General features: G+C 41.9%; 1 protein-coding gene across 1 annotated transcript; it reads left to right on the top strand.

Moving 5' to 3' along the window:
* The first annotated feature begins 184 nt into the window (after nucleotides 1-184).
* Nucleotides 185-1,544, top strand: LOC129645536 (histone H2A type 1-A-like). The gene has a single exon (XM_055570815.1). The coding sequence runs from the start codon at nucleotides 200-202 to the stop codon at nucleotides 581-583; it is 384 nt and encodes a 127-aa protein (XP_055426790.1). The 5' UTR covers nucleotides 185-199; the 3' UTR covers nucleotides 584-1,544.
* Nucleotides 1,545-15,102: the final 13,558 nt, after the last annotated feature.

Genomic DNA, 15,102 nt, shown 5'->3' with positions numbered 1-15,102 from the left:
CCATGTCAAGAGGTCAACGTCTGATTGGATACCTGGGAGTGTCATGTATGTAAATGAAGTGATTCGCTTGAGCTTTGCTGATTGGCTAGACGGCCATCAGCCAATCAGAAAGCAAAGCACAACCTACCGTCAGGCTATAAATAGGTCCAGTAAGTCTGTTCTGTTTTTGTATACGTTATCACCGGCTTTTTGCAAAGTTATGTTGGGTTGCGGGAAGCAAGATGGCAAGGCGCGTGCTAAGATGAAAAGTCACTCTTCTAGAGCAGGTTTGCACTTTCCCGTGGGCAGGATCTACCGCCTGCCCAGCAAGGGCAACTGTGCCGAGTGCGTTGGGGCAGGTGCGCCAGTATATTTGGCAGCGGTGTTGGAGTACTTAATGGCTGAGATCTTAGAATTAGCAGATAATGCATCACGTGACAAGAAGACCCGAATAATTTCTTGCCATTTGCAGCTGTCCATCCATAATGAGCTCAACAAGCTGCTGGGGGGTGTGACTATTCAGGGTGGCGTCCTGCCCAAAATCCAGCCTGTGCTGCTACCCAAAAAGACCGAGAGCCACCATCACAAAGTACAGAGCAAGTAGTCATAGTGCAGAATGCTAGTGAGCAGTCCTAATATCTGGTGAAAGGACAGCAACCAAAGGCTCTTTTCAGAGCCATTCAAATAATATCAGTGAGGGCTGTGACCTAGACTGGGCCTGTAAATTGCAGTTTTCCAGCAATAGGCTGCTGAAAATCTCCAATAACCACAACCTTTGTACTATGAAAGTATTTGAATGTTGGTTCTAATACCCGAGGTTCCTTGAAGCTGTTTGCTTGTGGGCCCTCAAGATTCTTATCAGGTAAGAGGAGCAAAGCTTCATTCTAATACCTTTTTATGGCTCATTTTGGTGAGTATTTGACAATCTCTGACTTAACACATGCCGAGAAAATGTCTTAAAATGTAATGTCCATCAAAAACCTTAATGGCATTATGTGGGGGAGAGAGGGATACTAGTATCTCTAGAAGTAGGAATGTATCACATGATGTGTCATCGAAATTATTACGGAGTTTTGGTCAGATTTTTCAAGAGATTTAGCCTCTGCAAAACAGTGGCTTCACTTGATCTGTATTATAAACACCAAGAAAAATTGGAAAACAAATGAACGATTGTCAGACTTACAGAAGATTCAGCAGTTTGCCCTATTCCAAGGAGAAAGTCACTTTATTTTTTTGTAAGTCAGTTTAGACACTTAGCTACACGTAAGACAGACAGGTACAAAGAAAAGTATAGAGTTAGGGTAAGAAAAGATGAAAGTAAACTTCCATATGTTGATGAAGGACAATCAAGTTATGAAAAAGCCTATCAGGTCTTGAATTAATGTACGTAGATAAGACATGCGATTGAGGAGGGCATAAAAGGAAGGGAAATTTTTGAAAACTGAAAAGGAAAAAGGAAATTCATAGATACATTGAACAAAACTAGATTATGTTTAAACATGGTATTAAAAACTTTAAAATGTGAAATCTTAAAATCCAAGAATGCTGATGTGATTGGCTTAAATGAGGGCTATGTGAAAATTTTCCAAAACAGAATTCCAAATAAAATAGATGGTCCTCCATCAAGCAGCTGGAAATTAACTCCCCATACTTAAAGTGGAGCATGCAAAAGCCAGGAAGAATGCAGTGACTTTACAGAAACCTGGAACACTACCTCAGATGATGAGTGTTAACATAAGTGATAAACCACGTTGTTTGTGTGTGCTCTTAATAAGATGTGTTGAGAAGGGCAGTTCACTCATCTAGTCTTCCAACAACCCATAATCTCAGCCTAAACATGAGAAAAGCATCAGACAAATTCAAATTGAGGAACATTCTTTAGAATATGAGTCCTCAAAATTACCAGGGTCATTAAATACAAGGAAATTCTGAGAAACTGTCAGCCCAGAGCAGTTAAGGAGACATAAGTAAATGCCATATAAAACAACCTGGGGATTAATCAGCACATAATTTATAGTCAGAATCCATCCCTATTCAAGGTTCCTTCACATCCACAGATGCAACGACAGATTGCATAGCACTGTAATGGTTACTATTGAAAAGTATCTGCATACAAATTCAAACTCGAATTGCACAAGAGTCAACTCTATTTTTTACTGGATCCTGGGACAGAAAAACGCTGGGCTGGAAGAAGCACAAGCTGAAATCAAGATTGCCAGGAGAAATATCAATAACCTCAGATATGCAGATGACACCACCCTTGTGGCAGAAAGGGAAGAGGAACTAAAAAGCCTCTTAATGAAAGTGAAAGAGGAGAGTGAAAAAGTTGGCTTAAAGCTTAACATTCAGAAAACAAAGATCATGGCATGTGGTTCCATCACTTCATGGGAAATAGATGGGGAAACAGTGTCAGACTTTATCTTTTGGGGCTCCAAAATCACTGCAGATGGTGACTGCAGCCATGAAATTAAAAGACACTTACTCCTTGGAAGAAAAGTTATGACCAACCTAGATAGCATGTTGAAAAGCAGAGACATTACTTTGCCAACAAAGCTCCGTCTAGTCAAGGCTATGGTTTTTCCAGTGGTCATGTGTGGATGTGAGAGTTGGACTGTGAAGAAGGCTGAGCATCGAAGAATTGATGCTTTTGAACTGTGGTGTTGGAGAAGACTCTTGAGAGTCCCTTGGACTGCAAGGACATCCAACCAGTCCATTCTAAAGGAGATCAGCCCTGGGTGTTCTTTGGAAGGAATGATGCTAAAGCTGAAACTCCAGAACTTTGGCCACCTCATGCGAAGAGTTGACTCACTGGAAAAGACTCTGATGCTGGGAGAGATTGGGGGCAGGAGGAAAAGGGGACGACAGAGGATGAGATGGCTGGATGGTATCACCGATTCAATGGACGTGAGTTTGAGTGAACTCCGGGAGTTGGTGATGGACAGGGAGGCCTGGTGTGCTGCAATTCATGGGGTCGCAAAGAGTCGGACATGACTGAGTGTCTGACTGAGTGAAATCCAAACAAAATTTAGAGTTTAACTCAAAGTAAAGTGCCAGTGTTAGCTCTAGCTTGTGACAAATGCATAAATGTTCACCATAGAGGAAACAGAGGTATATGGGAACTATCTTTATAACTTTTATGTTAAATCAAAAATTATTCCAAGTTAGCTTATTGAAAAAAGAAATAAACACCTTTTTTTAATTAAATTAGGGAAGAGTCCCAAACCCATAAATGAAGAAATTTTAGTAGACTCAACTCTTAAGCAGAAAGCATGAGTAGCTCTGAAAAGAACCTTTGGTTTTCAGATGTGTCCTTGTAAAAGCTCTCTTATAGGTGTTTTACTTGGTGACAAGACATACTGCTTTGCACACAGTGTAATTGGCAGATTTCCCAGCCATCAACGGGCAGTAGCTCTCTGGAATTCCCTGTAGCGGATAGTTAGTCTATTGTAATGAGCCGGGCAGATGGATTCACCAGCAATGTGCTCAAAAGTCAAAAACAAGTTCAGTATTCACATATAGATCCCAGTGTTGGGGTGAACCTGCTTTAAGACCTAACTTGTGGACCTTAAGTGTAATCGCACTGTCTGTGACATCTCTGGTGCTTCTTGCCTTTCTTTTCATCTTAATTGGTGGCTACTTGGAGCCTTTCTTGGCCATGACAGCAAACTTTGGGAAAGACTGGGAAATAGGAGACACAGCCATCAGCTACCTTGAGAAAAGAAAAAGAGCAGGTTTTTTTCTTCACAGAGATTATTTCTATACTGTATATTCAAATAAGGCATTGAATAAACTGTTTCTGATTGGAATAAAAGCAAGAGGCAAATGAATGCAAATAAGATGTGCTGTGCTGTGCTGAGTTGCTCACTTATGTCCGACTGTTACGACCCCATGGATTGTAGCCTGCTAGCCTCCTCTTTCTGTGGAATTCTCCAGACAAGAATACTTGAGTGGGTAGCCATTCCTTTCTCCAGGGTATCTTCCCAACTCATAGATCCCAGGTCTCCACACTGGAGGTGGATTCTTTACTGTGAGAACCACCAGCGAAGCCACAAATAAGGTATCTCAGATCAACTCTGATTGGATAGTACTCCTACTTATATCAACCACTCAGAAAGCAGAAGGCTATCACCTAGGGCCTTGCTCAAGAGCATTTGAATGGGGGTTCCTGCTGTTGCTCTATTTTGTCAATTTCAGTCTCAGGTTCTTTTGCGAGAGACTGATTTAATCCAAGTTTAAGTTTCCAAAGAAATGAATCTGGCCCAGTTTGAATTATATGTTCACTCACTGTCCATCAGTAGTAGTCAGAGGAGAATTAATCTGAAAATAATGCATTAGAATTAACACATTAATGTGTTAGGAGGATTATTTATTTTCAGTTTCCCTGATGCTGAACAGTATTTGCTTATATTTGTCTTTTAAAAACCCTGTCCTCTGGCCAAAAGTGGTTCTTAGCTATCATTTGAGCAAGTGAAAGTGACTCATTGCTATTCAAGTTATTCGCCTGATATAATTTCTGTTTTTTGGTGTTTTTTTTTTCTTTTTTTAATGGTAAGGTGAGGCACTATTTCATGTTTGGTGGGTTTTTTTTTTTAACTTTTCTACCTCCTGGTCTTAAAGACTACCATTATGTAAGTACTTTTTGTCAAATGGTAAAAGTTCCCTTTTGTACTTTTCAGCATCAACCTATGGGTTTTCTTTTTTCAAATGCACTTCTTAATACTTTTTTCCATTACAATGAAGTCCTATTTGAGTTACGTGAAATTAAAAGGTTATATAGAATATCTGTAAACAATGTGAATATATGTTTAAGGTGACATGTCCCTTGATTTTTTCAAATCTCTTATAGCTTTTACACATACTTAATGGGGTTTATATCCCAGTGCCCTTCTTTTTTATTTTATTGTAAAGGCATATTAAAGAGGTATTTTTATAATGTTTTATAACTTTTTTATAGATAGAAACTTACTGTTTTATACTGTAATTTTGTATTTAGCTTTCTTATTGAATTCTGTCACTTACATTTTCTAGCTTTTTTTTCCTTAAGGTTTTCGAGTAAGCAAGAAACTCATATAATGTCACTCCTGTAATTTTCAATAGTTAACTTTCTTGGCTAAAGCAATTGTCTAATAGTCGGGAATGATGATAAATAAAAGTGGTGACTGGGGGTTTTCTCCTCTTACTGATGGTTATAATCAGAATGATCTGATACTGGTACAGTTCTTGGGTAGTTTCTCCTATTTCCTTACCACCCATCCCTCAGGCAATTTATGTTGTTTGACTGACCATTGTACATGTGGACGGTAGACTTACTGGTTCCCAGTTGGTATTTCCCCTCAGTACTGGTTTGATTACTCTAACAGGAAGTATAATTCACAGATAGAGGCTTGCTGAGTTTGACTTTGTAAGACATCAGTGCCCAGTATGGTCTCTGGAATTGGAAAGGCAAAAACCTGTGTTCTCATGGGGGAGAGTGTCCAGGTTCAGCATCAAAAGGACCTTCCTGGCCAGAGGGCAAGAAGAGACTGAAAAAAGAAGTGGACCACTCTAGATTAATGGGTGGCAGTTTTAATAAGCAAGGGAGCTTATGTGCGAGGCTTGTCTTGTGCAGCTACCAGACAAGCCAATCCCTGCACCTGTCCACCAGAATCTTGTTTATATAGCAGTCTTAACAGGGTTCAGCCAGGAATATAGTCCAGATAGTCTTAGTAACACATTACTCTCTCAAGGCTGCATCCTTGAAGGGGCTCCTAGTTCAGGGACCATGGGTAGAATGTTCATTTCAAGGACAGGGGAGGATTGAGGAGCCTTCAGTTGCCTGGGTCCAGTTCAAGGGTCAGCTGGTGTGGTCACATCTTCTTGATGACCTCCCTCAACATCTCTCAACTACTGTTAGCTTAGCTGTGGGATCTAGCTCCTGCCTACCTCACTGGGCTCTTTTCTTACCATGGTCTCCCATTGTGTTCTCATATCAATACACTTGCAGTTCCATGAATTTAATTCACTTTTTGTCTTTTGTCTTTTGTCTTTTGTTGTAGCCCCCAAACCCCCAAATGTTTTTCCTGCCCTTCTTTATTTAGTTTCTATAAATCATTCAAGATTATGGTCTTGAAATAATATTTCATTATTTCAATCAATGCTGAAATGTACACCTACAAGCAAATAGCTGTTGCCTCCTTCTGAAGTAGTTGCCTTAAACTACTTCTAGATATAGGATTGGATCAAAGAGTGTACATGATTTTACAGCTTTGTCTGCATATTGTTAAGTTACTCTTCCAAATGGTTACATCCAAAAAACCACAGCAAAGCATGAAAGTATATCTCTTTTATTTTGCTCTCAAAGAATTTGGTGTTGCTTAAAGATTTGCTTAAGTGTTAGTGTAAAGTGCTGCCATATTATTGTTTTAATTTAGATTTCTTTTTATCATTGGGAGACTGAACATTTTCATTCATGTGTGTGTGTGTGTGTGTGTGTGTGTGTGTGTGTGTGTATACATACATGCATGCATGCTAAGTCGCTTCAGTTATGTCCGGCTCTTTGCAACCCCATGGACTGCTGCTGCTGCGGCTAAGTCGCTTCAGTCGTGTCCGACTCTGTGTGACCCCATAGACGGCAGCCCACCAGGCTCCCCCATCCCTGGGATTCTCCAGGCAAGAACACTGGAGTGGGTTGCCATTTCCTTCTCCCCACGGACTATAGCCCCCCAAAGCTTCTTTGTCCATGGGATTCTGCAGGCAAGAATACTGAAGTGGGTTGCCATGCCCTCCTCCGGGGGATCTTCCCAACCCAGGGATTGAACCTGTGTCTCTTAACGTCTCCTGTATTGGTAGGCAGGTTCTTTTCCACTAGTGCCGCCTGGGAAGCCACACACACACACACACACACACAACATTTGTTCTTGCCAGTTAGTCTTGTGAAATGTCTCTTTGGGTCCCTTAAAAAATAATTGAAACAATAAATTCACATTCACTCTTCTCTAACATTATAAAACTTAGGTTATGTTCGACCCTTAATAGAATATTTGTGAAATCTGAAGAAAACAATTTTACTATGTAATCAATAAGAGCCACTTGGAATTTTTAAATTGTCTCTTGACAAACATACTCCTCATTAACTTGAAATGTGGTCACACATGAGTTCCTTTATAAGCAGGCAGACTCTTAGCTGACACCAGAGGGAGCCAGTAGGCATGCCACGTGCAAATATATCCAATTTTGAGTGCCTTTCTGAAATGACACTGGAGAAAATGTATAGCGAAATTATGAATACTGTACTTAACAGTCAAAGGGAGAAAAACAGACATCTTGCTTAAAATATACATTTAGACTTCAACCTTTCGTGATCTAGGAAAGATATAAAATAAGAATGGTGATTAAGAGAACAACTGTAAAACACTCATAAATGTCTTTACAGATCTTGTTTTATTATTTCTGGTTCCTGTGAGCCTGGGAATCAGACAGACCTGCTTCACAGTCTGGCTCTGCTACTTCTAAGATGAGTGGTCTTAATCTCTCTGCCCCTCAGTCTCTTCCTTTGCACACTGTATAATAATACCTATCTCACAGGGTTTCTGTGAAGGTTAAATTGTGTATCACATCAATAAAGTATTTGAAGTGAAGTGAAGTCACTCAGTCGTGTCCAACTCTTTGCGACCCAGTGGACTGTAGCCTATCAGGCTTCTCAATCCATGGGATTTTTCCAAGCAAGAGTACTGGAGTGGGTTGCCATTTCCTTCTCCAGGGGATCTTCCTGACCCATGGGATCGAACCCAGGTCTCCCACATTGTAGGCAGACGCTTTACCATCTGAGCCACTAGGGAAGTCCAATAAAGCATCTGGCACATAGCAAATGGTTCTGATATGTTATTTCTCTTCTTCATCTAGTGCAGAGGTTCTCAACCAGGGGTGATTTTGCCACCCAAGGGACATTTGGCAATAGCTGGAGACATTTATGGCTCATGGAGCCTAGGGAATGAAGCCCTAAGTCAGTATCCTGAGTTTGAGTCCTGGCTCCGCCCCTTTCTGCCTGAGTGATCTGGAAAAAAATGTCTTGACACTCAAACCTCTTTCCCCATCTATGGCATTAAAGGAAGAATCCCTTGTGAGGTTTATGTGGACTTCAGCCATTCAGTGCTTTACAAGCATCACCTGTAATTCTCTCCTTTGTTTGCTGAGTCCTGCCTCACAAAGAAGGCCAAGCTTAAAATTTATCACAGAATTACTGTTATATAGCCCTAAGTTGCCAGCAAGAGGCAGGTGAATTCACATTTATTGAACATCTATGATGTGAGGATTCTGTGTTCAACACTTCAAGCCTATTGTTTAAGATGCAAAAATAGAAAATCACTAAAAGGCAGCCAGGGGACTGATCCAAGGAGCTGCCTACTTTTTTGCATTGGACAAGAGTAAGTGACTAAAATGTAACTGATGGCTTCCTAGGCCCTAGAATGTGAAAGTTAATTTAGTTTCTATTTTGTGGTTCACCTGCTCTGCTCATCTCAAAACTTACTTAAAGGAGGAGGCCACAGATGAATGAACTGGATGCCTAGGAAGGGGGAGATAGATTGACATGAGGAAAGGTTGAAGAAAGGAAATCCTTGCAGTGGCTCAGCGGTAAAGAATCTGCCTGAGATGCAGGTTCGACCCCTGGGTCAGGAAAATACCCTGGAGGAGGGCATGGCAACCCACTTCAGTATCTTTGCCTGGAGAATTCCATGGGCAGAGAAGCCTGACAGGCTGTACAGTCCATAGGGTCACAAAGAGTCAGACACAACGGAAGTGACTTGGCGTGTACAGGGGCTTTTCCTCCAGCAGCAGAGATTCCAGGGCTGAGGACAGAGGTGTAAGTGCATAGCCCTTCTGCTCCCTCCTCCTCTTGGCTTCTCTCTTCTCCTGAGCCCACCCTCTCGGTCCATCTACCTGCATATGTCTGGTCTGCATATGTCTACCTGAAGGTCTGCCTCTCCCAGGCTCAAGCTTATCAAGCGTAGCTGATTGTGGTGAACACTGACAGAACTCATGAAACTCGTGAGCAGCCTGTTTTGAAAAGAAGACTTGGGGCAGGGAGTTGAGCTTTATATTCTCACAGTTAATGGATTTAATCTAGTTTGCGGGGGGGTGGGCGTGTTTTTCTCTAAAAAAAAAAAAAGGTGTAAATGAAAATATCAAAAAATGGTTCAAAGGACTAGAGAAAATGGGAGTGATTTTGGTTGATTTGACCTTGGGAATACCCAAGCACAAGTTCTGCAGGTGGGGCTGCTGGTTTAGTTCCTGAAGAGTTTTCAACACAGGGTACTTAGCCAAGGAGAGATGAAAAGATGAGGCAGCCAAGCACAAAGCCTCCTTCACTTATCTGCTTGGGACTCAAGGGGGGTTTTATATTGAGAATCTACATCTGTTAAAGGTCATCACCTATCCTAGGGCATGTGAACCAGGCCTGCCAGCCCCCTGGTGACAGCCTGTTTGAGCTAATTGCAGGCTGTCCTCTTCACCAGCTCTTTTTGACTGAACAAGTGCTGCCTTTTCCACCCCTGGCTTAATTTGGAGTTATGCAAATGCTGTAATCCTGATGCAACAGCTGAGAGTGGTTTTCAGATAATTATCCTGCAAAGCAATATCATTAGCAATATTAGCGCTTGTCTGCAGATTACTATAATTGTGGCTATGGTAATCAGTGCTGACTCAGAATGACACAGATTTTTACAAATAAGACAAAAAAAATGTGTGTCAAGCAAGGATTGCCAGCCATCCTCTCCCTCCCCCATTAAATATACAACAACATTCTCACTCAATTTTACCATCTGCATTCACATGACTAGAGAAATAAAATTTTGTTTTACTGTCTAGGAGAAAATAATCATTATTTTTTGATAGAATGAAGTCAGGCTGCCTCATTATTTAAGCTGACACTGTGCAACAGAGGACAACAATGGAAGGATATGAGGGTAGGTCTCAAGTCTCACAGTCAAGACTGGTCTTGTCCTGAGGTGGAGAAGATCACTGCCAATTGGGGAATTTGGAAAGGCCAGATTCTCCAAATTTATTCTTTCAACTGATGACAGAAGTCTGAAATGCCTTTAGGGACAAAGCCTCTCATACTAGCAACAAGAAATGAGATTGTCTCTAAATAAATTATTTTGCTAAAATGCCCTAACAATTTATGTGCTTATTCTTTCATTATCCCCCACTTCGCAGGTAGCCAGGATACTCAGGTGGTGCTAGTGGTAAAGAACCTGCCTGCCAATGCAGGAGACAGTAAGACATGCAGGTTCAGTCCCTGGGTCGGGAAGATCCCCTGGAGGAGGGGCATGGCAACCCACTCCAGTATTCGCCTAGAAAATTCCATGGACAGAGGATTCTGGTGAGGTACAGTCCAAGGGGTCACAAAGAGTCGGACAGGACTGCGCACACAAGCTCCACTTGCATACCTACCCAGGATAAACCTAATACATCCTGACTCCTGATGCCACCTGACTGTTCTGCACCCCTGGTTTACACTAACATCACAAATGAGCGGCACCAGATTCTTCCTTAAGACCTGGGAACAAGGAGAAAATGAGAGAAAAATGGATTTCTGAAACAAAGACCCCTCAAAGGGATAATAAAATAAAGATGGAAATAAGTGCCCTGTGAACCATGAAGACAAATTCTGTCACTTCCCACTGGTCCTGAGGACTGACTCTGAATGATGTTTCCCTCCTTGACTTTGAGAGTGGCGGGAGTCCTGTAGGACTAGAGTCTGAAGTCACAGGAGGCCTGCATTGGGCACATACTTTTGGAAACTGACTCTGCTTTGACTAAATAGGCCCCACCAGACTTCAGAGACCCTAGCCTGGAGAAAAGGGAATCTCAGTACTTTCTTTTATTGTGGTCATTTTCTTTACATTTTTCTCTTCCCATTTCTCCTCAGATACCTTTCTTTAGTCTTTAATTGACTGGAAACAGTTGCCAGCGAGGAAGAGAAGTATACTGTAAACTATTTGTAGGGGTTCCATATTTGTCCAAAAATTGTTCTCTTGCTTCATATCATGTGGATTATTTTTGGCCCCTATTTATTGAGTTAGCCAAAAATTTGGGGTTTTTCCATAAAAAAAATAAATAAAAATTTGAAGGAGCTTTTGGCCAACCCAATACAATACCTACCTTGTTCTCCCCAACAAAATTCATGGTATAAAAGACTAAATCAGTTCAGTTCAGTTCAGACGCTCAGTCGTGTCCCGACTCTTTGCGACCCCATGAATCGCAGCATGCCAGGCCTCCCTGTCCATCACCAACTCCCGGAGTTCACCGAGACTCACGTCCATTCATTGAGTCAGTGATGCCATCCAGCCATCTCATCCTCTGTCGTCCCCTTCTCCTCCTGCCCCCAATCCCTCCCAGCATCAGAGTCTTTTCCAATGAGTCAACTCTTTGCATGAGGTAGCCAAAGTACTGGAGTTTCAGCTTTAGCATCATTCCTTCCAAAGAAATCCCAGGGCTGATCCCCTTCAGGATGGACTGGTTGGATCTCCTTGCAGTCCAAGGGACTCTGAAGAGTCTTCTCCAACACCACAGTTCAAAAGCATCAATTCTTTGGCGTTCAGCCTTCTTCACAATCCAACTCTCACATCCATACATGACCACAGGAAAAACCATAGCCTTGACTAGACGGAGCTTTGTTGGCAAAGTAATGTCTCTGCTTTTGAATATGCTATCTAGGTTGGTCATAACTTTCCTTCCAAGGAGTAAGCGTCTTTTAATTTCATGGCTGCAGTCACCATCTGCAGTGATTTTGGAGCCCAAAAAAATAAAGTCTGACACTGTTTCTACTGTTTCCCCATCTATTTCCCATGAAGTGATGGGATCGGATGCCATGATCTTCATTTTCTGAATGTTGAGCTTTAAGCCAACTTTTCCACTCTCCACTTTCACTTTCATCAAGAGGCTTTTGAGTTCCTCTTCACTTTCTGCCTTAAGGGTGGTGTCATCTGCATATCTGAGGTTATTGATATTTCTCCCGGCAACCTTGATTCCAGTTTGTGTTTCTTCCAGTCCAGCGTTTCTCATGATGTACTCTACATATAAGTTAAATAAGCAGGGTGACAATATACAGCCTTGACGTACTCCTTTTCCTACTTGGAACCAGTCTGTTGTTCCGTGTCCAGTTCTAACTGTTGCTTCCTGACCTACATACAGATTTCTCAAGAGGCAGATCAGGTGGTCTGGTATTCCCATCTCTTTCAGAATTTTCCACAGTTGATTGTGATCCACACAGTCAAAGGCTTTGGCATAGTCAATAAAGCAGAAATAGATGTTTTTCTGGAACTCTCTTGCTTTTTCCATGATCCAGTGGATGTTGGCAATTTGATCTCTGGTTTCTCTGCCTTTTCTAAAACCAGCTTGAACATCAGGAAGTTCATGGTTCACATATTGCTGAAGCCTGGCTTGGAGAATTTTGAGCATTACTTTACTAGCGTGTGAGATGAGTGCAAATGTGCAGTAGGTTGAGCGTTCTTTGGCATTGCCTTTCTTTGCGATCAGAATGAAAACTGATCTTTTCCAGTCCTGTGGCCACTGCTGAATTTTCCAAATTTGCTGGCATATTGAGTGCAGCACTTTCATGGCATCATCTTTCAGGATTTGAAATAGCTCCACTGGAATTCCATCACCTCCACTAGCTTTGTTCGTAGTGATGCTTTCTAAGGCCCACTTGACTTCACATTCCAGGATGTCTGGCTGTAGGTCAGTGATCACACCATCATGATTATCTGGGTCATGAAGATCTTTTTTGTGCAGTTCTTCTGTGTATTCTTGCCACCTCTTCTTGATATCTTCTGCTTCTGTTAGGTCCATACCATTTCTGTCCTTTATCGAGCCCATCTTTGCATGAAATGTTCCCTTGGTATCTCTAATTTTCTTGAAGAGATCTCTAGTCTTAGAGTTCAAATCTTTTGAGATGCTTATTCTCCTTCCTTGATCCTGCAGTAAACCTTTCTGTGCTCCAAACTTCAACATTTCGGGAGTTTTGGCCTCACTCTACATCAGATACACAAACTTGGGCTTGTCAGTGCTTCCTACAATAATCTATACTGATTAAAAACTCTCAGATGGAAAGGATGAGAGCTTGTGCTTAGGCACTCAGTCATATCTGACTCTTTATGACCCCATGGACTGTAGCCTCCCAGGCTCCTCTATCCATGGGATTCCCCAGGCAAGAATAATGGAGTGGGTTACCATTCCCTTCTCCAGGGCATCTTCCCAACCCAGGGATCGAACTCAAGTCTAGCACCACTAACACCACCTGGGAAGCCCATATTGAGTGATTTCAGTCTCTTTGGTATTTATCATGAGTGATGTTCTCTGAACTTTCTGGATCTGTGGTTTGGTATCTGAAATTAATTTGGAGAAATCCTCAGTCATTACTGTTTCAAACATTTCTTCTGTTCCTTTATCTCTTTCTTTTCCTTCTTTTTGCATTACATGTATGTTCAGATCAGATCAGTCGCTCAGTCGTGTCCCGACTCTTTGCGACCCCATGAATCGCAGCATGCCAGGCCTCCCTGTCCATCACCAACTCCCGGAGTTCACCGAGACTCACGTCCATTCATTGAGTCAGTGATGCCATCCAGCCATCTCATCCTCTGTCGTCCCCTTCTCCTCTTGCCCCCAATCCCTCCCAGCATCAGAGTCTTTTCCAATGAATCAACTCTTTGCATGAGGTGGCCAAAGTACTGGAGTTTCAGCTTTAGCATCATTCCTTCCAAAGAAATCCCAGGGCTGATCCCCTTCAGGATGGACTGGTTGGATCTCCTTGCAGTCCAAGGGACTCTCAAGAGTCTTCTCCAACACCACAGTTCAAAAGCATCAATTCTTCGGCGCTCAGCCTTCTTCACAGTCCAACTCTCACATCCATACATGACCACAGGAAAAACCATAGCCTTGACTAGACGGAGCTTTGTTGGCAAAGTAATGTCCCTGCTTTTGAATATGCTATCTAGGTTGGTCATAACTTTCCTTCCGAGGAGTAAGCGTCTTTTAATTTCATGGCTGCAGTCACCATCTATAGTGATTTTGGAGCCCAGAAAAATAAAGTCTGACACTGTTTCTACTGTTTCCCCATCTATTTCCCATGAAGTGATGGGACCGGATGCCATGATCTTCGTTTTCTGAATGTTGAGCTTTAAGCCAACTTTTTCACTCTCCACTTTCACTTTCATCAAGAGGCTTTTGAGTTCCTCTTCACTTTCTGCCTTAAGGGTGGTGTCATCTGCATATCTGAGGTTCTTGATATTTCTCCCAGCAATCTTTATTCCAGCTTGTGTTTCTTCCAGTCCAGCGTTTCTCATGATGTACTCTGCATATAAGTTAAATAAACAGGGTAACAATATATGGCTTGACGAACTCCTTTTCCTACTTGGAACCAGTCTGTTGTTCCATGTCCAGTTCTAACTGTTGCTTCCTGACCTGCATACAGATTTCTCAAGAGGCAGATCAGGTGGTCTGGTATTCCCATCTCTTTCAGAATTTTCCACAGTTGATTGTGTTCCACACAAAGGCTTTGGCATAGTCAATAAAGCAGAAGTAGATGTTTTTCTGGAACTCTCTTGCTTTTTCCATGATCCAGCATGTTACACCTCTTGTGATTGTCCCACAGTCCATGGGTATTCAGTTTTTGGTTTTGTTTTGTTTTGTTTTTAAGTCTTCCTTCTCTTTGCTCTTGGCTTTTGAAGTTTCTATTGGGATATCCTGAAGCTTGGAGATTCCTCAGCCATGTCTCATCTACTAATAACCCATTAAAGGCATTCTTTATTTCTGTTACAGTGTTTTTTGATCTCTAGCATTTCTTTTTGGTTCTTTCTTAGGATTTCCCTCTCTCTGCTTATATTGCCCATCTGTTTTTGCATGCCGACTGCTTTATCTGCTAGCATATGAATCATAGTTTTAAATTCTGAATCTGGTAATTCCAACATCCCTGCCATGTCTGGTTCTGATGATCTGATGTTTGCTCTTCTCTTCAAACTGACTTCTGATGTTTGGCATACTTTGCCAATTTTTTTTAAGGAAGATAACTTTTCAGTGGCGGGGTGGGGGTGTGGTTCAGGCGCAAGCAACGCAAGCGATGGAGATGGAAGGGAGATGACGCAGGGC

This window comes from Bubalus kerabau, chromosome 3 (assembly GCF_029407905.1).
Source record: "Bubalus kerabau isolate K-KA32 ecotype Philippines breed swamp buffalo chromosome 3, PCC_UOA_SB_1v2, whole genome shotgun sequence".
Taxonomy (NCBI): Eukaryota; Metazoa; Chordata; class Mammalia; order Artiodactyla; family Bovidae; genus Bubalus; species Bubalus kerabau.
Note: the sequence above shows the minus strand (reverse complement) of the source record. Positions and strands in the feature narration are given on the sequence as shown.

Coding starts and splice junctions, on each gene's coding strand:
- LOC129645536 (XM_055570815.1), top strand. CDS start 200: ATGTTGGGTTGCGGGAAGCAAGATGGCAAGGCGCGTGCTAAGATGAAA.